General features: G+C 39.4%; 1 protein-coding gene across 1 annotated transcript in view; it reads right to left on the reverse strand.

Moving 5' to 3' along the window:
* galnt17 (polypeptide N-acetylgalactosaminyltransferase 17) overlaps positions 1 to 27,772 on the reverse strand; it is a 163,144-nt gene that overhangs the window by 117,846 nt on the left and 17,526 nt on the right. The window contains exons 2-5 of the mRNA XM_039756995.1: positions 14,680 to 14,863; positions 7,898 to 8,064; positions 2,361 to 2,535; positions 1,961 to 2,158 (exon numbers count right to left, since the gene is read on the reverse strand). Of these exons, the coding sequence (XP_039612929.1) occupies positions 1,961 to 2,158; positions 2,361 to 2,535; positions 7,898 to 8,064; positions 14,680 to 14,863 (724 nt within the window). The remainder of the gene's footprint in view (positions 1 to 1,960; positions 2,159 to 2,360; positions 2,536 to 7,897; positions 8,065 to 14,679; positions 14,864 to 27,772) is intronic.

Below are 27,772 nucleotides of genomic sequence, written 5' to 3' on the forward strand. Positions count from 1 at the left end.
TATATCTTCATTATTTATCTTGAATAACAAAATTAATAACAAACATACAATTTCTTCTCCAGTAGGCATTGTTCATTGCTGCAGAACATGTCAAAAGTAGGGTGACATTATGCTGCTTCAAAAACAACAGATTATGGAGAATTCCACCTGCTGCTATGTGCATTTGCTCAGTTTTAACAGTTTTTTTTTTTGAGGTTACCAACCTTCTACATTTGTAGACCTTGAGAAGCAGGAGAAATGCACTTTCTTGTAAAAGGCTGAATGATCAGTGAAAACTTCAGTAGGGTGTTTTAGTAATAAAATCAAGGGTGACATTCCTGCAATCGATGTAATCGTTAAACATTGCTGCCATTTGTCCATCTGCTGGGAGCCTGACAGTACCAATGTGCAAGACAGAAACTGACCCTGGTCATGACAAGAATGTAATATGTACCCTCCCAGTAGCACAGTAAATTCAAAAATCACTTCTTTCAGATGTGGGAAGAAACCAAAATCAATGAAGAATACTGGCACTGAAGCTGTGCATAATGGCAACACTGGGACTGAACCCAGATTTCCAGCACTGCTTGAAACACAACACTACATATCACCCAATAAAGCAACCTGCATGGTCACATATGTTTATTATCAAATGTTTGTCTTCTGTCTGGACTTAAACCTAGTAATTCAGGGTGGTACAAGGAAAGATAGCTCAACATGTGATAAGGACCTGGTTTTAGCAGAAGTAAACCTCATCACATGAAGCTAGCCAGACTTCTCACTAGCATTTCTTTTGTTAATTTAATTACAGTATTTATATGCTTGTCTAGAGAGAGGATATGTTCACTGGAAGCATTTGATTATGGAGCTGCATGCACATACACACTCGTTCAAGTTGACACGACAGGTTCTTGAAACAATATCCTGTTGGGAGGGTTCCTGGGAAATGCATTTCATAAAAATCTGACATGCTGATGGTTCTGAAAGAAGTGCACCAAAACCAAATAATCCTTCCATCTGTATCGCAAAGGTCAATGCTAACAATTCAGAACATGTGGGAAAGAAGTTTTCTTAGGTCAAAATGGCAAATACAGTACCACAACAGATGGGTTTAGTTCCGTTTTCATGAATATGTTAAAGTGCACAGATCTTTGTATTGTTTCTGTTGTTGACAATCTTTAGCACAGTCTTCAGAAAGGTCAGTAACATTGTTTTTTATCGTTCTCTAGTAATAATAAAATAAAAAATAACTATTTAATGGGAATGTAACAATTACTATTCATTTATTCATACTATTCATTTATTACAAAAAAAAACTTTTAATGACATTAACACTAAGACCAGGCTATTTTTCTGCATGTCACCCAGGAACTACGTATTTCCATCTCAGCAGAGTATTTCCTGCATCTTTTCTCTTTGACCCCAGCTAAGGGTCCCAGATCTTTTGAAACGGGGGCAACATGAAGGACAGTGGGCCAGCTGTAGTTGCTTTATGTCTTGTTTAAGATGCAGTCCCTCTGCTGCAACTGTTACATCAGTTTTTTTAATCTTTTTTGATTAATGACACTACTAGAGAACTGATATGAACAGAATATACTGAAAAAAGAAAAAAATGTGGTTTAGAATTGCTAACATATTTGCATTTTATTTTTCAAATAGTGCTAATTAATACCACAAACAGCTTGCGATTCTTCGTAAGCAAACTGTAATTTTTCACATTAATTTCCTGAACTCAGTCCCTGTGTTTTGTGGTGCTTAGCTAGCTACTAGAACCACTGGCCAATGGAACCTAAAATGTGGAAATGGGAATATCCTGTTTGGTCTTTACCTACTGGGCTAACAACAGAAGCCTCCCAAATGCAATGCACCTTACACTAACTAGTCAATATCAGTCAATGTAACCTGACACAAGTAATCTTTAAAAATAAATAGACATAGCAGTCAGTTGAAATTCTTTCCAACTGTTCTTAGTACTACCCACCTAATTGGTGCGGACGCATCCCCAGCATCCCACCACTCCTTTGGAGGGCTGATATACATGCACCAGAGCTCCCAGTTGTAGCCATGCCCAGAATTTTCATAACGTTGAAGTTCAAATGAGTCCTGCTTGATGTTGTCGATCGACGGGAGAATTATCCGTTTATGATCCTCTTTAATACGGGAAAGAACTGGTTCAGCCCTGCAAAGACAGCGAAAAAAGTGTGTCATAATACATACATATGATAGACCATCCACAGAACCAGTCCACACTTAAAGAAAATGTGAAGACACAAAGCTGCTTTCCTCCCAGAGCTGCTCTTTCAGATCAATTAGCTGATTAGCTGCCGGATCCTTAAGTTTATCTCAACCACTTTAGATCTGTTCTCAGTTCAGCCACATACCATAAAGGTGTAAACTCCACATGTGCATCGAAGAATCCTGTGACATCCCCAGTGGCTGCTTTCCATCCTTCAATTCTGGCTCTGATCAATCCCTCTCTCTTTGTATTTCGGACAATTTTCACCAGGCCAGGATAGCGCTTGTTGACATATTCCTCCAGTGGAGCTTTCAGCTGCTCTAAAAGAATAAACATGGAAACACAAAAAGAGAGAGCTTAACTCAGACAGAAACTTGCTTTGCAGTAAAGGCAACATGAGGGGAATAAAGAAGACATCTCATCATAGCACTCATTTTGGTCATTTGGACTTCTGTCAAATTAACAACAAAAAGGCTATTGATAATCGGGAATGCAACTAGAAGGAAAATCGATATCTCTGGATGGAAAGTGGTTTTTAAAATAAAGATAACCACAGGCAAGCCACAATAATAGTGACATCGATAATACTGTTCTTGTTTCACAGTATAGATGGATTCTAATGTCAGACATTTATTTATTTTTTGTTCAATGGAATTTTTTTTCGCATTAGACTTACTTATTTGGTTTAGTCTTTTTTTGGTCCACTGAAGAACTTTCCATGTTGAAAGGAATCCTGACAATCCAAATCACCACCAATGGTTTGGTACAAAAGCAGAGAGTGGCTGTAGTGTCAAATCTCCCAGATTTTACAAATTGGAACATTTTGCTAATTTTTTTTTTTTTTTTTGCATAAAGTATTTTTTTTCTCCTGCCCTATTGTACATTTTTGGAAGCTTTGAACACTGACGTATCACATTAATAATTTAGCTGAAATTAAACAGACTTTTATTATTTTTATTTTTTGTATATACAGTGTTTTTTTTTTTGTTTTTTTTCTAAGCTCCAATATTTAGTGTCTTTGTTGTCAAGATGCAGCACAAAATTGCCATGGACTTGGCTTTTATGATACACCATGTCACTGATGCTACAAATAAATCAATGGCACATTCAATGCAGCATCGGAGATGATGGATTCAAACCTTAAACAATTTCAGTGTGCGTGCTTCCAGTAATAAAAGTCTTTTGGTTATCAACCTCAGCCAATTCTTCTTTTTACAATGTTCACAGTTCAGTGTTTTGGTTTTGCCAACAAGTTTGTTGTCTTTAAAAACTGACCCTTGCTACAGTTTCCTGAGTTTACATTCAACCCCTGGTCTGATTACCCCCACCTAGAAAATCACCAAGTTGATCCACATAAGAGGTGCACCATACATAAGTCCTTTAAACAGAAATGTTTACTAGTAAGATCATTCAGTCATTTAGTCATTCTCCACCCCGCTATATCCTAACACAGGGTCATGGGTGTCTGCTGGAGCCAAACCAGCCAACACAGGGCACAAGGCAGAAACAAACTCCGGGCAGGGTGCCAGTCCACTGCAGGACACATGCACACATACACCTACACACACACACACACACTAGGGACAATTTAGGATCGCCAATGCACCTAACCTGCATGTTTTTGGACTGTGGGAGGAAAACGGAGCACCCGGAGGAAACCCACGGAGACACGGGGAGAACATGTAAACTGAACGCAGGGAGGGCCCGGGAAGTGAACCTGGGTCTCCTAACTGCGAGGCAGCAGCGCTACCACTGCGCCAATGCTGAATCTAATTGATATTAGTGGGTCTATTTTAGTTTACAGGACTAATGTATGGTTAGTGAACAGGAATAGGGACTGATATGTGGATTATCATGCAAAAGGAGTTGGTCTTTGTGACAGTAAATATGCTTATCCAAGATGCCACCTGCACGTTAGGTGTACTGTATTGGATGAGATGACCGCAATGTGTTTGACTTCACTGCTGATCACCACTGTTACTCCTAAATAATTTCTAATCTCTCTAATAGTTACTTATCTATTTATTTATTTTAGATTGTATTTTTGTATATTTTGGCATTCTTGATCTTTAACTGAGTCTATTTTTTTCAGTTTTGACATCTTTCAGGTGAACTTCTAGTATTAAATAAAGTTTATAAAAGGTCTGAAAAAAATGCAGAAGCATAGAAAACTTATGAATTATGTAAAATAAAATTTGTTGGCATAAATGTTTAATTGTTACTTTCAGATTTAATTAATGCAGGTTCTATCTTTGTGTGAAATGTATATTTGTATTGGTTCTATTTTGTTTGAATGCTTATGTAAAGCACTGGGAAATTTTTTACAATTAATTAAAAATAATTTACTGTAAAAAAACACTAATGTTATACCAATCAACATGATCTCTGTTTAACATACTAACTCAACCAACAAAGATCAGCCAAAATTTATCACCAGGTCTAAATACTGTACAGTCGAAAACACAACTGGAGTAAAAATATCAAAGAATAATTCACAAATCAGCTGTCCTATTTTACAGAGGTTTCTGACTTTTCATGGAACTCAAGATTGTTACTGTTACACTTCATCCTCTAAAGCTCAGCTAGTTCATTTTTACAAGGGTCCCCTGGCCTTTGGGACCCTGGGCCTGGCCCCAACAGGCCCCCTCAGAGAACCATCTATTACAATAGGCAGTGCTATGCCAGGCCTTTTAAGAGTTTTAGGACTCCAGGGGATTCTAGCTTGAGTGTTATGAGCAAAGCCAAAGAGGTTCCCTGCTCTATCCTGGAGTCCGGAAATTGATCTGCTGTAATGTCCCCAGAAGCAGTTCTGGCCAAGGTTTAAAAGAATTGTGGACCCCAACAAAATGAAGCACAAAAATAGAAACACGCTTAAAAAAAAAACAGACCTGCCTTCTTTACAGGAATAGGCCCCACTGGATAAGCGTCCCTCCCAAACAAACTAATCCCAAACTAAAATGGCCTGCACTGGCCCAAAATGGAACTAGGCCTTTTAAATATCAGAAATTTCAAATGTTTAATATGAATGAAAGGGAAGACATTAACATCTGGTTCCAAAGACAATAAAAACAAATGACCTTTATATTTTAAATTTATTTACAGAGAAAGGAATTGCCTAGAAGGCAAAACCTCAATGCCAACAAATACGTCAATCCATAAGCAGTGCCTTAAACAAAGCAGGATTCAAAACTTGAAAATCCAAAGATGAAGCAGACAAACAGGCTTCTAAACTGGGTGAAATACAGTATAATAAAAAGCACAAGAAAAATCATATGGCTGCAAGTATTTAAAGCTGTATGGTTTAAGAATGGGGAGAGTACAACTGGCTGGAGGATGAGATGCCAGGGATTAAGGAGAAAGAGCAGTGTTACATATTATGGATTTTATTTCATTTTTAGCCACCATGTTGTATTCCATTGTTTGCGCAGCCTTCCCATCACTACTGGGCATTTCGCCTAGGGTCGTGACACACAGGTAATTGCAGTGGTGTTAAAAGGCTGCCCAATTCACAGTGTTCTCATCTGTGCTGCAGGTAACAACATTTGTTTTGTGCCATTATAAGGAATATTTCTTTTTTGATCTCTGATTTTCTGACTTTTGTTACATTCATAGACTGATTTTTCACTTGCTTTTTTGGTTTTGATGCTTCGGTTTTCTCAATCTCCCAGTTCTGACCTCTTTTTATGTCTTTTGTCAATTTTTCTAGGTTGCCCTTTCAAAACGAGTTGTCTTGCTGACACTATAGGCAGAAGGAATACAGGACTTGTAGGTAAGTCCAGTAGGCATTCTTTGTGTATAATTTATTTTATAATGAATTCCTCTTTACTTTTATTTATTTGTGCTTATTTGGCTTGGGTTCAGGTTCACTCGAGAGCATCTCATTCTGGCCACAAAATATCTATAAAAATTTTACCTTTGGGTGTTTGCAGGATGAGCTGGACATAAAACATTATCAGCACTTTCTGACAAGGATCAAATGATTTTTCTTCATTCTGGTCCAGATCTGTAGCACTAACTCAAGTGTTTACATTCTAATCTAATTATTATAAATAAAGGTAATGTTTGATGTGAATCCAGATTGAGTGAATGCAGGAAAAATCTGTAGACTGAATCAATTCTTCAGTAATGTTGGAAATATTAACAGACTTTAACAGGTAACGAAATGCAAGGAAATAGTGTGACAATGCAATGGTGTCACCTACACTGGCCTCTTGCTCTTTTCCCATTAATCTTCGAGATCTTGTTATCTGGTGTGAGCGCAGGTCCGAACATCATCAGACAAACACCAGCATTTTATAAAACACACGTTTATTTTTACAAATAAAGTCCGCCCGACACACAGTGCTCCCAGCACCAATCACTCTACACACGGGCCTCTTTCCAACTGTCCGTGGGCCGCCTCTCTTCCTCCAGCCACTGGAGCTTCGTCCTGCCCCAGTTCCCGACTCTAGCTCCTTGATTGTAGTGAGGTGGCCCCTTTTATTTCCACCTGAATGTGCTCCAGGTGGTTGATGACACTCTTCTGACAGCACTTCCTGGTGTGGCGGAAGTGCTGCCCTTGCACCCGGAAGAACTCCAGGTGTCGCTGGAAGGATTTTCCCCCACCTTCCCAGTTGTGGCGGAAGTGCAGAGCTCCCAGGCTTTAGGAGACTTGGGGCACCTTCTGACCTCCTTGCTCCATCCTCGTGGTCCCCTGCTTATCCAGGGCAGTTGCCCTCTCACGGCCCGGGGGAACGTACTGACTGCCTCCCCCTCCTTCCAGGCATCCCGGCTGGGTCTGGCCCCCAGCCTCCTGTGACACTGGCTATAAATGTGTAAATCTGTGTAAAAACTTGAGATCTAAACCAGATGGCCTTCTCCCAGTAGTGTCTTTCTTGACATCTGCCCTTAAACTACACCACGCTCACATTATACGCAAAGCGTGCGGACCTCCCAAAATATCTGCATCTACTAATTGCATACAGTATAGCAGAATTTCTCCAGAGGATGGTCTGCATAAAACTGAAACTCTTGTCACTGAGATGTTATTAGACACTGAACCTCAGTCTTATATGCTGCCTTTCTGAGAAACATTAGTCACTGACCAGCTGACAAGCTCACATTTTGAAAGGCCATTCTTTGACCATCAGGCTCAACACACTACGCAGTCATTTTTTCCAGATTCCTTTCAATATGCCACAACCATTGTCGACTAAATGAGTGATGTACAGTAAATGAGGTCTTTCTTCTCTGGAGACTTTAACATAGAAATCTGAGTGAATCTTTTATGAGAGCTGATGTAGCAGAACAAGTCAATCCCAGCACAAGGCAGCTTTATAAGCAAGCACTCTGCCACAAATTTGCAGCTATAAAGGCTTCCTTTACAGAGCATGATGCGAGGCATGCAGCAAAATAAACTGCCTTTTTTAAAAAGAGAAGCGCAGTGCTTGACATATTCAGATCAGCCGTGAATAGGCAACCCACGCACGTGGAAGACTGCCAGGAGTTTAATTTAAAGAGCATTATTTCCATATTAATGGACAACATTTAGCACTTTATTAAGATACTGACGCCTAAAGCCCAGCAAATGCACACATCAGTAATTCAAAGGAGTTGGAACCCATTTTCTAATTATACCAAGGGCCAGAGTGATTTGAGCGGAGCAAGAACAGCAATGTACAGATTTGACATTTGCTCACTTACCATCTTCACTGTAGTCGTCCACCAGGATGATTTCCTTGAGGAGGTGGGCAGGAGTGTGGTTGACAGCTGTGTGGACAGAGCGCAGGATCACAGACAAGGCTTCGTTCACAAAGATGAAGATCAGTGAAAGCTGTGGCAGATCCTTTCGATAGGTGAGCTCTTTACACCTGGGGACAGAACCATAGCTGGTCAGGATGAAGAGATGATCTATGGTGTTGTTGTGGTGTTGCATTAACTGCAGTGACCCACCTAGTCACTAACTTTAATTTTTCTTTGCTCAGTGTCACAAGCACAACATAATTCTTAGTTGTACTTACTGAATCATTCAGTCAATTAAAGATGAAAAAACTATATATGAAATTCAGGCAATTTAGACAAGAACAAGCCATTCAACTCAAAAAAACTCTTTCAACTCTCTAACACACTACTTGGTGGCTTATTTCACCTATCAATAGTTCTGAGGGTGAGTTAATACTTTCTAAAATTTGATGAATGGAGGGGCTGCACAGCGACACAACACATATAATGCTGAACTTGAACGTAAATGCCAGAAGTGACTCTACTCTGTTGGACCCTTGAGCAAGGCCCTTAACCTGCAATTGTTTCATCCTGAGTATGACGTTAATCTGCATCAAGCCCTGCAAGCAGGTCCTCCAACTTGGGGATTGGTGGCAGGACTGGCACACCAGCTTCTGTAAAAGCTCACACTGTTCCAGTGTGGTGCTGAGGTGTCACCGACTGCACTGCAGACAGCACTCAATGAGTAAAAGGCGCATTGTGAGCAGTCCTGGTTTAATGGTACATCTCGGTGTCCCCATGGTGATCTCGATGTTATGAGTTAAGTCCCAGGGCAACACAGCTAACTATCACTTTCAGACAATACCATCTCTCTCAGAAACTTGAAGCAGCCCACTGATGACAACCACAATATGACTCTCCTCGAGGTTTGTTAAATCAGGCCTTTTTGGTTTTGTATATTAAGAGTTTGCCTTATATACAAATAAAGAATCTTGCTCTAAATTCACTTTGTGTTGCTTCCATCCTTTCACTATTGCATAATAGGGCTCAGGTTACTTGCACCCCAACAATAGTGATACAGGAGGGGCTTGGACCCTAAAATGTGCCTCCACCTAGATTTGAACCAGACCACTTGCACAATTTGCCTTTAAGCAACGAAAAAGATTCAGCCTGAATGCTTGAATATGGCAAGCCCTAGCTGATGCAGGCACAACAGCTTTCATGCAGCTTGTTGCTCCTGCTGCTCTATACTGCCTTGACATGCGTGATAGAGTAGGCCATTAAATTTCAAAGCAGCTGTGAAATACTCTTAATGTATGGATTTTTCAGTATGCAGTCTTGAGGAATGGCTCAGCTAATTTCTACCTACAAATCTGCCTACTGCTGAGGATAAAAGTTGGTTTGATGGGAACACAATGGAATGGACCTTGGGATGCTGACCCACATTAACAGCTGCTGAGGCAACCTATAAATAGCAAGCTGAGCTAAACAAAGCAGCTGTGCTTCACGCTGAGAGCGGCCAGAGACACAGAAAAGCATTGCAGTCGGAAGTAAGAAATAAAAGAAAAGCTATTAAAATCTTTAACCACTTTCAACCCACCCAACTGCAGGCAGGTTCTACTGCCTTCCAGTGTGTCAGCTGGTCCAACCATGTCACAGAAAGCTTTGCATCTGCCTTCCAGACAAGTCAGAAATTATTCCAGGGATGACATCTGCAAGATCCACATTCTGTACCATATCTGTACTCACAACAGTCACGTCACTTTCACAGTCCAGGGGTTGCACTCTCAGTGTGACTTTAACTCTTTGTGCTCCCTGGTCCCTGCTGACTACTCGCTACTCAATTCTTTGGAGAGCTGTACCAATCTGCTTGATGCGCCAGCTAGAGTGATGTCCATGTCAGTTAGTCATTATATAAAAGAAACTGATTAAGCATTCCAGAATTATACATTTTTCAAATTTAATGAACACCTTGGGGCAGAATTGTGGGAAATGTAACCAAATACTAGGATAACATCTGCCTTCTGGCCACGTTACCTTACATTACGAGACATTTAATGGACTGTATACAATAATACACAAATTGAGTAGGAATAAATGCAAATAACTTTCTTTGGTAATAATTTCTAACAGAAGGTGACAGGGATCTTATCAAAAAATTAGATGTAAAAACACAAAATAAAGTCAGCTGTTTGCTTTTAAAATATCTACCCAAGAAAAGACTGAATATCCACATTAATAAATGGATAAGAGTCTGTGTGTCACTCTGTCCATCTATCAGGTTGCTATGTCTGTGTCATTCGAAAACAAGGCACATCACAAACACTTGTAGTAATAAAATTCATTCCAATTGTCCTTCCAATAGATGGCACATCACAAACATTAATACTACTTTTACAAATCCCATAGCAAATGGCACATATCAGAGACATATGCGTTGCATGGTGCACTGAAAATGCTAATGCTGAGGTCTACATTGATTACTTAAACTTCAACCTGCTTTAGATGGGTAGCATAGTCAGTACAGAACAAATATAACTAAACATCCATCCATTTTCAAATGGATTTATATTATTATCAAAATTTAATACTAACAAAAATAGGATAATAATAATAATTCTTTATATTTGCATAATGCTGTTCTCACTATTGGGTGGCTTGGTGGCGCAGTGGGTAGCGCTGCTGCCTCGCAGTTAGGAGACCTGGGTTTGCTTCCCGGGTCCTCCCTGTGTGGAGTCTGCATGTTCTCCCTGTGTCTGCGTGGGTTTCCTCCAGGTGCTCCAGTTTCCTCCCACAGTCCAAAGACATGCAGGTTAGGTGCATTGGCTATTCTAAATTGCCTCTAGTATGTGGTGTGGGTTTGCGCCCTGTGGTGAGCTGGCGCCTGGCTCGGGGTTTGTTTCCTGCCTTGCACCCTATGTTGGCTGGTATTGGCTCCAGCAGTCCCCCGTGACCCTGTAGTTAGAATATAGTGGGTTGGATAATGGATGGATGGATGTTCTCACTATTCAACACCTCTTTGAGCTGCTTCCTTGTTCTCCTATCTAAGTACTGATTGGGTGCGAACATAAATTAAATTCAGGTGGATGACCCCATCTGAAGTGTATGCGGTATGGCTATTATTTGTTAATATATAACTTCTATTTAATGCTGAAAAATGGAATTATCCATTATTCAATGTCAAAAACAACTGAATGAATTTGATCATGCATAAACAACACAATAATTAGCCTACTTCACACGTGCACTCTGTCCTTAGAATGAACCTGTAAATGACCTGACTGGGGCCATTTATGAACCAATGACAATCCTGACATCTTGAGTGATGTGACCTGATCATTTTGCATATCAAAAACTGATTTGATGTCCACGAATGTACTATCACATTTTAGTGTATACAAATTCATGAAATTACCAGATTACTCCATCTCCAAACCATCATGAGAGTTAATGAAAATTAATCTGTCGTGAAGGTACTTGGATGTCAATCAACCTCTAACCGGAAAGAAAACAACTAAATCATTGTGCAGTATGCAACAGTTTAGGCAACTCTTGTAGTCTTTTTTAGTTTTTTGCTGACTTGCCACATTCAACCTTAGATGAATTCAGGAGAAAACAAATTTTAGATTGGTATCAATATTGGTCAATGTTGATGTTGGACCTGCTTTCAAAAACCACAGCTTCCTCTAAGTGGCTCACTATGAAATTGAAAATCTGGAGATTTTGCTCCTCCTTTAAGGGGAAGACTGTTCAAAGTGATCTAAATACTTACAGTGTTGAAGAAGAATTGAGGTCAAAGAAAACTCTAGGCAACCCAGAAAAACTTCAGGTAGAACTGCTCAAAAACTGGTCAAATGTGCAAAGACGAAACCACATATTGCTGCAAAGAAAGGTTCCGCTGACACTAATGTGTGCTAGTCCATAATATGGCATCGTGAAAAATGATCTGCATGGAAATGCTATGAAAAGAAAATCTTCAATACAGCCTAATCAGAATAATGATGTCTGAGGTATAATAAATACATAGATAAGCTAAAATTTTGGAGACTCAGGATGCACACTTTAAAATTTCGACCGTAAGTACATAGGAATCAGTTGGAGAGATCTCAGGTGAAACACATGAAGAAAAGAATAACTTGCTGATAAAAATGGAGGGGGTCTATCATGCTTTAGGAGTGTGTGTCAGCTTATGGCACTGAAAATATTGTGTGATAAAAGGAGAAATTGATCTAGAAATTAGAGCAAGTCTGAGGGATCCACAATCAATGAAGAAACCAATGCTGAAAATAGGCAGGAAATTTCAACAAGACAATCTAAAGCATAAACATTGAAGTTCTTACAGGAACGGTTTCAATAGTACTTACTTGAATTCTGGTGAAAATGTATGTGAAGACCTTAACCAATGAGTATGTGAGAAGATCTAAGAATAATACAGAGTTAAATGGATTTTGCAAACAAGAAGAATAGAAAATAACAGGTGGCTACAAGAAACATTTGGATGCTGTGATTTTTTCCAAACAAGATATTTTAAAATTCTGAATTACAGGGAGTGCACAGGCCACATTCACTGCTGGAGTTTTAGAAAGCAAATTTCATTTAGAAAGACAGTATGAGTTTATTAAGAGGCGGCACTTTCAACCCCCTGGAAGTAGTTGTGGAAGAGAATAACAAGGCTGCACATCCTCTCTCTGACACACCAACACTGAGTACTTTCGGCCAACAAATTATTCAGCAGAAGTGTGTCAAGAAACGCTACTGGCACTCCTTCATACCAATGGCAATATGCCTTTAAAATGCCACACTGTAATTGCTTTCTAGTCTTTTTAAGTCAGAAATTCTTCTTGTTTTTCGTAATTCTTGTACTGTATGTGTTTTAGTAGGGTGTTATTGTTTTTTGTTATAATATTTCTTAAGCTTCTGTAAAAAGCTAAATTCCCCCCTAGGATGAATTAAGTACTTTTTATCTATATATACTGTATGTGTAGAAATAGGTCATGTCTGTGTACCCCCTGGAAGTCCAGTTAAACTTCTTATCAGTTAGAGATTTAGTGAGACATACTGGTTCATATGGGGTGTTGGGTATAGTAAAACTCAAATTTAAGACATGCTAAGCTTATTCACTCTTACATTCTTTGTATTTATGGTACTTCATATAGCAGTGAATTCGTCAAGCCTCTGGTTCAGTCTTGTCAAGCTTCCTGTTACACAACTTTATCTTGCCTACCAGCATTATGGAAAGGGGAAAATTCAAAAGTACAGTAATCCCTCGTTTATCGCAAGAGATAGGTTCTAAGGCCGCCCGCAATAACTGAATTTCCGCGAAGTAGGGACACCATATTTATTTAATTATTTAACGTGTATTTGGACGTTTTTAAACCCTCCCTGTACTGTTTACAATCCACCCTTTACTCTATTAATAACAGGGACAACTGTTAAGCAATATGAAATCGGTAGATAAGTTTACAGTTACTGTATAGCGAAGTACACGTAGCTATATATGACATGATGATGGTGATGAATATGCTGTGCAGTAAAAATGATGACAATGAAGGTGATGATGACTTTTACTGCGCAGCCGATGACTGTATTTTATGTCTCTTCAGACGGCGGTGCCATTTCCTGGGGCACCTCTTCCACGGTTTCCGAAGGTGTATTCGTAGTAGTAGTAGGAACTGGCTCTTTTTTGTGAGGCTGCAAAAACATTGTGATCGGTAGTTGCTGCCGCTGCTTCTTTTTCCGGTCAAAACGCAGCTTGTAGGCGGTCATGACGTCGTCGACCTTGTTGCAAAATTGGACCAATTGAACCATATCGTCGTCCCATTCCTGTGACTGCTCTTGCAGATGCCTGTCTGTGGGATCTGGGCATCAGTCAAAGCACCAATCACAGGCCCGATTAGAAAGCGAGAAGCTGTGATTTGTCGTCTCTCTCCCATGTACCAATCACAGTCCATGTTACAACGCACTTAGTCACAAAAGTGAACCGCGAAGTAGCGAGGGATTACTGTATTGTCATGAACAACCTGCTGTTATCAACAGTTCCTTCTTTTTGTTCGGTTGTTCAGTATGAATGTGCGTGCGTGTGTATGTAAAATATGTGATGAACCAGTGCGACAATTAGGGATAGTTCCTGTGTATGGCCCAGTAAACATTATCTCCATGCCATTCAAGGACTGCACAAACTCATAAATAAATACCTGAATAGATTCTCTTTAATGTAACAATGGTGAGTCTGCCAAATACATGTTTAAAATAATGAAGGCAGTGATTCTAACATTAGACCTTTCTGAACTATATGAACTGGACTGGATGTCTTGTAGGAAGATGAAACCTGACCCATTCCCGGCAGTATGAAGTCCACTAGGCAGGTCCTCAATAATGCAACTGCTGGACATGTTTGACTCTCATAAAGTAGGACATTGCAGCTGGCCAGCACCTGTACTATGCTTATTATTTATCAGGAAACTGGAGTTTACAGTTTAAGTGTATCCGTAATTGTCAAACCTCAAAATAAATCTTCCCTACAGTCTACAACTGAGACTTGAAGACAGAAGAAGGTCTGCCAAATGGACATGCTGCCCACTCTCTGCTTTAGGGTACATTCATTACTGCATTTTAATTAGTGGACTTTGTAAAGACAATGCTTTCAAAGTAGATTCTGGCAGCAAGTGAGAGGACATCAGAGGAAAATTCTGAATTGATAGTACAATTAGGCTTTAGAATATTTATTAATAAGGCATTCAGTCAGTTTAAACATCAACACGTACTTGCTAGGGCGAAAATCTGGGATAGATCTGTCCAGTGATATTCTGTCACTGAGGAAAGCATTGTATCCATATTTCTCTGCAATGTCTTTGGCTTTCAACTGCTCATCAGGATTCAGGGTAGCAGGAAGGCCTCCTTTCCCACGGCCACCATAGCCTTCAATAAGTCCAAGAGACTTTGAAAGCCCTATAAAGAAAAGAGAGAGAGACAGTATGAAGTAATGGAAATGAGTATGAAGAAAAAATGAAATGCAGTACATTTTACATAAGATCTTCACTGGATTTTGGGGTTTAAAAATGATAGCCACACACATTAAATTTCCCCTTATACTTTGTTGCCTCAAACCTTTGCATCTTGTTACATTCTTTTACTATCTCATCCTTCCCATTGCCATTTACAGTCTATGCCAAAGACCCAAGTGATGTGCGTATTGATGTGCGCCAGCACCACTTGTCAAATCCAACCACTCGACTCAATCACTCCCAGCGCCATAGCAGCTAGTTAAAGCAAACTTGTTATGGTGGATGCTGCCGAAACTCACAATTGATTTGTATAAATTTAGCAGCACGTTTGTTCATAAGCAAAGTGGGTGCTGCTAGCATCTGACACGCATCCTGAGTTTGAATAACATACGGAGTTGTTGTTTGTGTGGAGTATGAGCATTCTCCAGATGTTTTAGTGGCTTTTCCTCTCATAACGTAAAGATGTGTGGTAGGTTAATGTGTGATTCCAAACTGGCTCCACACTAGTGTGGCTGTGTGGGCCCTGCAAAGGGCTGACAGCCCATCCAAGGGTGTTTCCAGGATTGAGCCAAGTGCTGCTGGGATTGGCTTTGAGCCTTGAATTGAGAAGTGGGATTCAAAATGTTGTATTTTATCAGTTTGTTCATGGTTAGCACTGAAAGATATGCTTTAGGACCTTAATTCAAATTCTAACATGGCCACTCTTTGTGGATCTTGCTTCTCCCATGTCTATCTGCATTTTCTCTGGTTACCATTTCATTTGTTCTCACAAAAATGTGGCAACTTGAAATTGGCTCAGCATGTGAGAGTGTCCATATAAATGTGGTCACATACAAGTGAGTGTGCATGGGTATATGGGTGATAGACTGATTTCCAAGCCAGCGTTTCTCAACCAATTTGCGACCCCAGTTTTCATAACAGTTTTAATCGCGCCCCCCCTAACATTTTTTTGAAATGTAGATGCATATTTTGTTATACCTACTTAACTTTTAGCGACATTTATCTAACTCTATATTTACTGTTCTAGTATCAGAATGTAGTTTAAGTTAATTTGTTTTGGTTTCAACAGATGTTTTTTTCATATTTTTGATTCTTTTTTTCTTTTTTTTTCACATCTTCGCACCTCCCTTTTTGTTACTTCATGCCTCCCACAGGTTGAGAACCACTGGTCGAAGCCACAGAATGTTCTTGCCTTGTATCTGGATCCAGTGGCGTCACTAAGGGCTTGCAGACACACTGTTTGACTCCATCAGAAGGGATTACACCCAAATGATCGTTAGTAAAATTTTAGTGCAATGTTTTGGGCAGAAATCATCAAAGGGGAGTCCACCTTCATCTACAACCTCTCAATGAAATGAAGGAGTGTCTGCAGGCTGAAATCACTAAACCTAATGAAATGATTGCATGTTAGGGTTAATAGTTAATAGTGTCAAATGTTTCTCCATGGAGGAGGACAGAAAGCAAATTTAGTTGGGATCCACCAGAAAATGCATACATAGGAGTTAATTTCTCACCTTGCCTTTATAGTCTTATTTTCACCATACCCTTGTTGTTTGAATGTGATTTTTATTAAGGGACATTGGTTTCCTCACTCATTTCAAACACCACTGGCATCACTAAGCACTTAAGGGTGACAAGTGTTCAATGATGAACTGGGGTTCCATCTTTGGAGTATTCTTGCCATGTATCCAACACTGGCATAAACAGATAATGAATGAATGAAATGAAGATAAGAGGGCTTGTTTAATAAACAAAAGCTTGTTTGTGTGACTATTTAATCAACCTGTAGCGCTTTTTAAAATATCTATGCTGCTATTGTTAGAGTACCAACGCTGGCACAGACATTTCTGCTGATGTGTTGTCAGAGAATAATCTATTTAGTTAGACTGTCCCAAAGGTCTTGGGAGGATTAAAATTAGCAACTCACAGTGGAATTCAAGAGACGCTGCAATGGGAAATGTATTCCACAAACGGATCTATCACTAGCGGTTTTTCTTTGCTGTTTCTAATTAAAAAGCATTCAACTTGAAACACAAATAAAATGGAATCACTTGGCATTCATGGATTGTGTTGCAGCTTCATCTTCAGCAGATCGTAAACTTCAGAGTTATCCATTCACAACATCAGCACTCATTTGGCAAATGTGACCCATGTGCTAGGACACTCTGTACCCCAGTTCTTCTTAGGGTAACCAAATGGCTCCATAAGGTTGTCTAGATGTTGTTTTCAAAAGGGTTTTATTATTTATATTGGTCTTACTTCACAGAATAAAGTATACTTAGTAAGGCCTATTTCATAGTTAGTCAGCCATCCTACATTTGTAACTAAAGTTCAAATAAATCAAATGTTAAAATAAGTCAATGGAAAACATTTCTTGGAGTTTAATGTTTCCTGTTAGCTTCATTAATAGAGATTTATAGAAGTAAAAGAAGTAAAATAGGTCATGACAGTGCAGAGTGATTACTGATAGTTAATCACACCTCCTGGGATTACAATTCAGTTCCCAACCGACTCAATATATGTGTGGACTTCGCATGTTGTCCCGGAGTCTCAGTGCATCTTCTCTGATTTCCTGCCACATCCCAAAGACTTGCAGCCTAAGCTGACAATCAGCCGTAAGCTGTCCCTGTATGAATGAACAAAGAAACCAACAGCCGACCAACTAACCTGAAAATATTTACACCTCTGTGAGTGTGTGCATCAGTTTCAAAGAAATACTTGAAATGAAATAACAGAAAAAGCTATATGCATGAAAAGTAACCCAATCCACAAAACATTTCGGTAATGTTTTAAGACAAGGAAAATCTAAAATATTAGAAATGTCTAATAAGGCAGAATGAAAGCACTAATAAACCATCTAATTAAATGACATAGTGTACGTCATTAGAACTGACGTCTAATTTAAAGGCAGACTTGAGCCTTTGAAAGCCTCTAGAAGCTGCAGGGCACTGTGACTGACCACCGTATCACGAAAGATGCCATGCAGCTTAATTTGAGAGGTGGGACAACGAGTAGGGGACATAAAAAGAGTGGGGCTAGCAGCATGTGAAAGGAGGAGGGAGAGGTTGAGATAATGGTTTGAAGCTCAGATGCAATAAAAAAAAAAAAAATCGATACAGTTAGCCACATGGAGATTGGTGCAAAAATACTTCCTGAAGAACACCTCTCAGAAGAAGTGAAGCCAAGAGGGACCCATATTGATTGTGAAGAATAAAGGATATTCAACTGGACAAGTTGGTTTTGAGTTGCTCCGGAAGAAACAAACCCATCACCAAAAAACAAATCTTAAGCCAGGCTTTGAACTTGTGTGGGTTGCCACTAGTCAATATGAATTTCAAAAAGAAAATTAAATTAATCCCACGCTTGGCTCTGAAAACTATTTTAATAGAGCATCTAAATAAAGTATTAATGTGAAAAATGTAAATTAAATAAATAGTCAAATCGAGTACTAGGTGTACCATGTGGTCAATAGCTGTCTACTATGAGCTGCCAAAACAAAAGACAAAAAAAATTAGGGCTTTGAAAAGCACAGTTAATACTGCAGGCATAATATCTGAACATATTTATCAAAAACATTAATTTCATACTACAGATTGCATAAATGACACAACCAATACCACAATAGAGGGTTGCAAAGGCAGACAGCACATGCATAGTTATTATAAGCACCAGAGCCACAGCAAAAACAGGGAAAGAGATGAAAAGATAACTTACCCTGCATGGAGCTTCCTTAATAAAGCTAAGCAAAGATTTTTTTCCCCCACTAAAATGTCCATCCATCCTACCACTTGTTAGCTGTATGTTGCCATCAATGTTGCATTCTTCTTTTGCAATACAAGATTGAGAAGCAATGTCCTTTTCATTCTTGTCGTAAGTTTAATTTTCTAATATTTGTACAGTGATCTTTCAAAAATGATACTGTCTGCTTTGCAATTATTAGCGATCTGCATTAACTACTTTTCATTCGTCCATTTTTGGACTTTACTGTGGCAAGTCAAAAAGGCATGCAGAAAGATCAGAAGATGAGTATGTGTATAAAGATTAGCCAGATTAATCACCAGAAATTTCTAATAACCTGAGCAGCATAAGCAAAACATTAGCAGGAGTCATTGTCAAAACAATATGTAGAAATTTGACATAAAGTGAGAACAAATGATTTTTAAAGACTAAAGTGTTTAGAAACAATCCACACTTGAGAATGCCTTGAGACAAGTGGCGTTATCTTTTAAAGTATTGTCACACAAATGACATCATGATGTATGACAGCTGAGAACTGCAACCATTGTAATGGACCTCCAAAATGGTGGTGCCTACTAGAAAACAAAACAATGGGTCAGTGGTCTATAGAAGTGTGTAGTGTTTTTTAAGGGGCTATTACTCACTTTACCACAGTATGTAAAGTCGAAAATCTGAAGCAGAATGAGGGAAGAAACAGGAAACGTAAGATGGAAAATGAGAGGTGTCTTAATATGCCCACCACAAAGTTCTCAAGCTAAGTGAATTTTTTGGGGAGGAGTTGGCAGAACAAAATATGTGTCATCAGCTGTCAGGCCACACAACCCATTTCACAGAGGATGCACAAACCAATGTGTTTCTTTGTGCTGGTCCCAAGCCCGGATAAATGAGGAGGGTTATGTCCGGTGTAAAATTTTGCCAGATCAATATGCGGACAACAATAAAGATTTCCATACTGGATCGGTCAAGGTGCTGGTGGAAAATGGGATACTGTTGGCTGAAGAAGGAGAAGGTTGAGTGTCGGGAGTAACGATGAGAGGAGGAAGGTAAAGAGAGTGGATCTGAAGGTAGGAACTTTAAATGTCATAAGTATGACTAGTAAGGGGAGAGAGTTAGATGATATGATGGAGAGAAGGAAGGTTGATACATTGTGCGTACAAGAGACAAAATGGAGTAGGGGGAAGGCCAGGTGCATCAGAAGTGAATTCAAATTGTTTTGTCATGGTGTGGATGGGAGGAGAAAAGGCGTAGGGGTTATTCTGAAGGAGCCTTAGTCAAAGAGTGTTTTGGATGTGAAAAGAGTGTCAGACAGAGTGATGATTATGAAGCTGGAAATCAAAGGTGTAATAATGAATGTTGTTAGTGCATATAACCTGCACGTTGGGTGAGAGATGGATGAGAAAGAAGATTTCAAGGGTGAGTTGCATGAAGTGATGGACAGTGTACCCAAGGGACAGAAAGTGGTGATTGGATCAGGTTTCAATGGACATATTGGTGAAGGGAAACAGAGGAGATAAGAAGGTGATGGGTAGGTATGATGTCAAGGAGAGGAATAAAGAAGGTTAGATGGTATTTGATTTTGCAAAAAATATGGACATGGCTGTGGTGAATATGCATTTTAAGAAAAGAGAGGAACACACGGGTACATTATATCCTATGCAGGAGGGTCAATCTGAAGGAGATTGAAGACTACAAAGTGGTGACAGAGGAAAGTGTAGTTAGGCAGCATATGATGGTAGTCTGTAGGATGACATTGTAGATCAAGAAGAAGAGGAGAGTGAGGGCAGTGCCAAGGATCAGATTGTGGAAGTTGAAAAAAGAAGACTGCAAGGTTGAGTTCAGGGAGGAGGTAAGACAGGGTCCTGGGTGGAAGTGAAGAGTTACCAGACAGCTGAGCAGCTACAGCAGAAGTAGTAAGGGTGACGGTTAGAAGGGTGCTTGGTGTGACATCTGGACTGAGGAAGGAGAAAAAGTAAACCTGGTGGTGGAATGGGGAAATACAGGATAGTATACAGAGGAAGAGGCTGGCAAAGAAGAAGTGGGATAGTCAGAGAGATGCAAAAAATAGACAAGAGTAAAAGGAGATAAGGCGTAAGGTGAAGAGAGAGTTGGTGAAGGCTGAAGAAAAGGCGTATGATGAGTTGTATGAGAGGCTGGACACTAAGGAGGGAGAAAAGGACCTGAACCGATCATCTAGACAGAGAGGTCGAGCTGGGAAAAATGTGCAGCAGGTAAGGGTGTGATCAACAATAAAGAAACATACTCACAAGTGAAGAGGGTGATCAGATGGAAAGAGTACTTTGAGAGGCTGATGAATGAGAGAAAGAGAGAGAGAGAGAGGAAGGTGGGATGTGGCAATAAAGAGGGTGAAGAATGGAAAGGTCGTTGATGCAGATGAGGAAGCATGGAGGTGTTTAGGGGAGATGGCAGTGGAGTTTTTAACCAGATTGTTTAATTGAATCCTGGAAAGTAAGAGGATGCCTGATGAGGGTAGAAGAAGTGTACTGGTGCTGATTTTTAAGAATAAGAGGATGTGCAGAGCTGTAGTAACTATAGAGGGATACAAATCATCGCATGAAGTTATGGGAAAGAGTAGTAGAAGCTAGGTTAAGAAGGGAGGTGATGATTAGAGAGCAGCAGTATGGTTTCATGCCAGGAAAGAGCAGCACAGATGCGATTTTTGCTCTGAGGGTGTTGATGGAGAAATATAGAGGAGGCTAGAAGGAGTTGCATTGCGTCTTTGTGTACCTGGAGAAAGAATATGACAGGGTGCCTCGAGAGGAGTTGTGGTATTGTATGAGGAAGTCGGGTGCGGCAGAGAAGTATGTAACAGTTGTACAGGGAAGTATGACAGTGGTGAGGTCTGTGGTAGGAGTGACAGATGTATTCAACACGGAGATAAGATTGCAAGGGATCGGCTCTGAGCCTTTTCTTATTTGCAATGGTGATGGACAGGTAGACAAATGACATTAGACAGGTGTCCCTGTGGACTTTCATGTTTGCTAATGACATTCTGATCTGTAGCAAGATTATGGTGCAGGTTGAAGAGAGGTGGAGGTATGCTCTAGAGAGGAGAGGAATGAAGGTCAGTAAGAATATGACAGAATACATGTGTGTAAATGAGAGGGAAGTCAGTGGAATGGTGAGGATGCAGGAAGTAGAGTTGACGAAGGTGGATGGAATTAAATATTTGGGATCAACAGTACAGAGTAACAGGGGATGAGGAAGAGACATGAAAAAGAGAGTGTAGGCAGAGTGGAATGGGTGGAGAACAGTGTCAGGAGTAAATTGTGAAAGGGAAGGTCTACAGGACGGTAGTGAGACCAGCTATGTTATATGGGTTGGAGACGGTGGCACTAGTAAAAAACAGGAGACAGAGCTGGAGGTGGCAGAGTTAAAGATGCTAAGATTTGCATCGGATGTGACGAGGATGGTTTGGATTAGCAACAAAAGGTCAGCTCAGGTTGGATGGCTTGGAGACAAAGTCAGAGAGGTGAGATTGCATTGGTTTGGACATGTGCAGAGGAGAGATACTGGATATATTGGAAGAAGGATGCTAAGGATAGAACTAACAGGCAATTGGAAAAGAGGACGGCCTAAGAGAAGGTTTATGGGTGTGGTGAGAGAGGACATGCAGGTGATGGGTGTGACAGAGCAAGATGCAGAGGAAAGGAAGATATGGAAAAAGATGATCCGCTGTGGCAACTCCTAATGGGAGCAGCCGAAAGAAGAAGAAGCTATAAGCTATAAGACCTGTGGAGGTCTCACTGTATAAAGAAAGGGTGTTCAAGTTCAGTCCTGGAAGAGGCCACAGTGGCTACAGGTGTTTGTTCCAATCTAATTACTTAATTGGTCAATAACCAAACTTATTTTGTCATTCTTACATTTAAGATGTTTCTTTTATAAGAATATCACTAAAATGAGTTGTGGACCGGCACAGATTTGTAATTCTCCGCTCTTCACTTGTTTTTCTCTCACTTTTTTCCCCAAATATTTTACTAAAACAGTTAATTGTTATGAACACACACTGGTGTGTTTGAGATCAAGTTGTCATTTACATCGCTCTGTTCACTGCACGGCAGTCTGATTATGAAATCAAGAAGCAATTAACAAAGTTAAGGCATCTTTTAAGATTTAATGAAACAATTCAGCATTGGGAATCTTAAACAAGTTAACTAAAAATGAAGCACAAAATTGATGCTTGAGCAATAATCACTCATTTCTAACCAGTGCATTAAGGGCAAGTGAGGGGGCTGTCCCCCACCTCCCAGAAGATGGCCCTGTTTTCTAAACTCACCCCAATAATTAAACATATCGTTAAAATGTTTATTGCAAACTCAACTTCATTGTCATAATCAAGTTTTTCTCCAAGTTTCCAGTTGCTTCGTAAATTACATATCTACAAAAATATTTCTTTTGGTATTGGTATTACTGAAGTTAAGAGGCAGATAATTCTCTTTGCATCAAGAAACAAACTTCTCTATAGTCAGTTGTATCCCCTTAACCAATACACCCTGAGAGTTTCTGCAAGTGAATATAAGTGATATGAACTGATAGGCTGACCCGCCTTTTAAGGCGACCGACTTTTAAGTTGACCACTTCTTAAGGCAATTCAATATGTAGATCAATTTGAGATTTTATACAAACTCATTAATTTGGTTATATTGCATTTGAGTGGTATTACTTTAATACTCGTAGTTTCTGTTATTTTTGTGATGAAATTTAAACTTTTTTCTATATTGAGGCCGCCCTTTTGAACCCCCCTGATATTTAATACGCGGTGAGGCATTTGTACTCCATCAACATTAATTATTTCCAGAGACATAATTTTGTGTATTTTTCCAGAGCATCGTGCACAAAAGCAAGGGAACAATGGGAGCACCAGAACTCTGCTCACATCATGTCGCATCGTACCGCAAGCTGCAAGTAGTAAGTCTGTGATAAGCGGAATACCGCTACGCTTTCCACTCACGAGACGGAAGGACAATCCCGACCGCTTTTATATAGCAAGAAAGAAGAAGAAGATATCACACAGTCTGGAGTAGAAAATCATCTTTTACCTGGAAAAACGAAACTACAAATCCCATCGCATTGCAAAATGGACGGGGCGTGTGTGAAACTCAGCGCCTGCGTAGCACTCACGTGACGGAAGGACACCCGACCGCTTTTATATAGAAGGATGTTATATTTGACTGTATCAAAGCATATCACATGAAGGGTGGATACCAAATCTGCTTCCCTGCAGAAGTGGACACTAGACATACCTTTTCTACTATATAAATGTTGACGCTTTGTTATTCGCATGTTTCTGGTACATGTAATAATGTTGAAAACAGCTGTACATTTTTCGCGTGTTTTTACTGGGGTAAACATAACACTAAGGAGGCTTCTGTCCCCCCTGGCCATTGGACCTTACTCTTATTCTATGTTAATTAATGTTGACTTATTTTCTTTTCTTACTGTGTCTTTTATTTTTCTATTCTTCATTATGTAAAGCACTTTGAGCTACATTTTTTGTATGAAAATGTGCTATATAAATAAATGTTGTTGTTGTTGTTGTTGTACAGTTGGAGTTCAAGCTAAGAAATTTAAATCCATCACAAAGGGTCAGAGTTATGGCTAGTTACCCTGGGAGCACTTCAGGTTGGTATGTATAAAGCCAGAAAAGAGAATCCATCATCAGGCTTAACTTAGATGAGCAACAATTTGTCTTCATAGTACTAAATTCTTGTAAGGAGGTGGTGGTGGTGACACATTGAGCACCAAACCAAAGCAGGGCATTTAGGAAAAGTCAATGAGCCCAAGAGCTTGTCATGTTCCTAACTACATAAGAGGATGTAAGGACTACATAAAGGCTCTGTAGTTTAAAGAGCTCAATGCTTTTCTAGAATCTAATGATCTGAGAATTAATTTTGGGGTGTACTGAAAAGAAGCTCCAGGTAAAAAACACAAGGGTGTCTTAAATGTTATTGCCTTCCAGGACTTCTTAAACCAATAACGTTAAGTAAAGGCAAGAGAAAACGATAAGTTAGATTGAGAGGCAAAAAACAAGTGTGCAACAAAATTAAGCAAGTAGTCCCAAAAATACAGGCAGAGATCAGTCAAGTATCGACTCAAGCACGGTGATGACTTACAAAAATCACAGTTTTTGTTGATTTTATCTGAATTATGTTTCCTGTACTTCAATAATTGTTTTTTCATGCTAAACTGAGAGGGAAACATGTTGTTCCACTCACTGAAACCCTCCTTATTTAATGCAATATGAGTTGCAATGTGAGAGTATTTATGTTCATGTATTTTTGTTCACAAGGCATTGTATATTTAATCTATTTTTTACACTGTAAAATGGAACACTACAATTTAAATCACAGTCAACAGGAAAGAATTCCAAATGTCGTATAAATTGATGGAAGCTTCTAATAATTTAAGCCTCTACATTTCTCTGGACCAGGCTGGGTGGAATGAGAGAGTAAGAGTGACCCTTGGTCAGTGTTTTACAGAAGGATCAGTTAGTAGCAGTGTGAGGTGTGACGTGACCCAAAGTGGCACATTATATCTCATTATATTTCCCAGTAGTGATAACAAGTCCCATGTTACCACATAAATTCTCCTACAGTTACTGACTTAAGTAGAGTTTTGTTTCCTTGTATTACACATGTTTCTAAACAAATAATTTGTACAGGAGATTGGTTTGTTATTTTGTAACATTAAATTACAACTTTAATTTCAGGATTATATTTAGTTCAATTTTTTTCTTCAATAAAAAAAGATTTAGAGTTTTCATGTGAAAGATAACAACTTTACAGTTTTATAGTGCATTCAAAAAGTATTATTAACTTAGAGAATTTAATTCTAATTTAAAGTCAACCAGGATGCAGATCCAGGAACCTTTAATACTTAATGTATGAAAGCTAAGTTAACATTTTTGGTCATTATGATGTACAATTTCTTGAACAAAGGAATTAAATTTACAGAGGCAAAAAGAGTCTTGTCCTGCCCGGGGTTTGTTTCCTGCCTTGCGTCCTGTGTTGGCTGGGATCGGCTCCAGCAGACCCCTGTGACCCTGTAGTTCGGATATAGCAGGTTGGATAATGGATGGATGGAAAAAGAGGCCTTGATATCACTAAAGTGTCACATGTCGAAAAATATATCGACAATCTCTTTAATGTCCCTAACAAAATGCATGAGATGTCTGTGCTCAAGTAAGTTGCCTGAATCTTCAACTAAATTGTTAGTGAATGTAAGGTGGTTAAATGTTAATGCGGTCTTTTTGATCGCCACATACCTTTTTTGATGGTGTAAAGAACACTAAGATGGGGAACACACACAGACACAAATATACTGATTGCAGGCCACTGCATGAGTAATAATTTCACTGTTTATGATTCCATATTTGCAAGGGTTCAAGGTGTTAAATCAGTGTTATTTTGAATTATTAAGATTTTTGTGTTTTATTAAGAACTAGCATAATACCCGCGCTTCGCAGCGGAGAAGTAGTGTGTTAAAGAAGTAATAAAAAAGAAAAGGAAACATTTTGAAAATAACGTAACATGATTGTCAATGTAATTGTTTTATCACTGTTGTGAGTGATGAGTGTTGCTGTCATATATACATATATATATACATATACACACACACCATATAAACATATATATATATACATATCCATACATATATACACATACATATAGATACACACACATATATACACACAAATACATATATATATATATATATATACATACACACATACATATATAAACATACTAGCAAAATACCCGCACTTCGCAACGGCAAAGTACTGCATTAAAATTTTTATTAAGAAGAAAATTTTACCTTTTTAAACTGTGAAAAATATGCCAATAATTATTTGTTAAGGATCTCTTTGTATACCATGTTGTCAGTTCGAACCCCCGGTTGTAACATGATCAAGCTGTGCGCTGGGCTTACTCTTGAGCATACAACGTACAGTTGGCCATGCGAACAGTAATCTTGTCTCAAATCTCACAGCTTGGGTTGCTGGTGTCATAATCGGTTTGAGTTTCATGGTTTGTTTCAATTACGACAGTATTGCAGGATTTGTTGTGTTGAAGTAACATTCAGCATCTGTCAAGCGTTGTAAGTACACAACTGGTTTCAGCGATAAAATCACATCCAGCTTTTGAGAGTTTAAACATTCATAAACATCAAAGTGTCCACTACTGAAATCGTCACCTGTGAATCTAAGATGTTTAAGAGGCATTGGCGGTTGTCGAAAGGTGTAAAATATTTGGCCATTTCGGTACACTTGAAAGCGACAACTGAACAATTCAGCGGCAGCCATCAACTCACATGCAGAACCATAGGTGAAGGGCTTAAGCATTTTACTATTATAGTGCTCCTGTGTAGTATAATTATCTCCTGTACCGTCATCAGTCCACACCTTGAACCTGTCCCAGTCATTCAATACATAAGAAATAATGTTCCTCCAGATATCAAGAGTGAGCCTGATATGGTCGTGCAATATGTAACAAAGAGAATGGAAAAGTTAGGTGCCATCTCCGGGCATGGAAACCACTCGGTAAGTGACAGTTCTTTGATCAATGGTGATCACCTCGATAGACAAGGTAATGGGGGTTGGAACGATAAAGGAAATGGGTACCTGAGCAATGTAAAGTAAGTCTAAAATACAGTGATCCCTCGCTATATTGCGCTTCGACTTTTGCGGCTTCACTCCATCGCGGATTTTAAATGTAAGCATATCTAAATATATATCACGGATTTTTCGCTGGTTCACAGATTTCTGCGGACAATGGGTCTTTTAATTTATTGTACATGCTTCCTCAGTTTGTTTGCCCAGTTGATTTCATACAAGGGACGCTATTGGCGGATGGCTTAGAAGCTACCCAATCAGAGCATGTATTACGTATTAACTAAAACTCCTCAATGATATACGATGTGCTTCCCCGAGCGGATTGTTTGCTTTTCTCTGTCTTTCTCTGACATTCTCTGCGCCTGACGGAGGGGGTGTGAGCAGAGGGGCTGTTTTTCTAGAAAATATGGACGCTCCTCTAAGAAATGCCGCTTTATCGCGGTGGCCCAAAAGCACGTATTGATTTTTTGATTGTTTGCTTTAATC

Source organism: Polypterus senegalus, chromosome 6 (genome assembly GCF_016835505.1).
Source record: "Polypterus senegalus isolate Bchr_013 chromosome 6, ASM1683550v1, whole genome shotgun sequence".
Taxonomy (NCBI): domain Eukaryota; kingdom Metazoa; phylum Chordata; class Cladistia; order Polypteriformes; family Polypteridae; genus Polypterus; species Polypterus senegalus.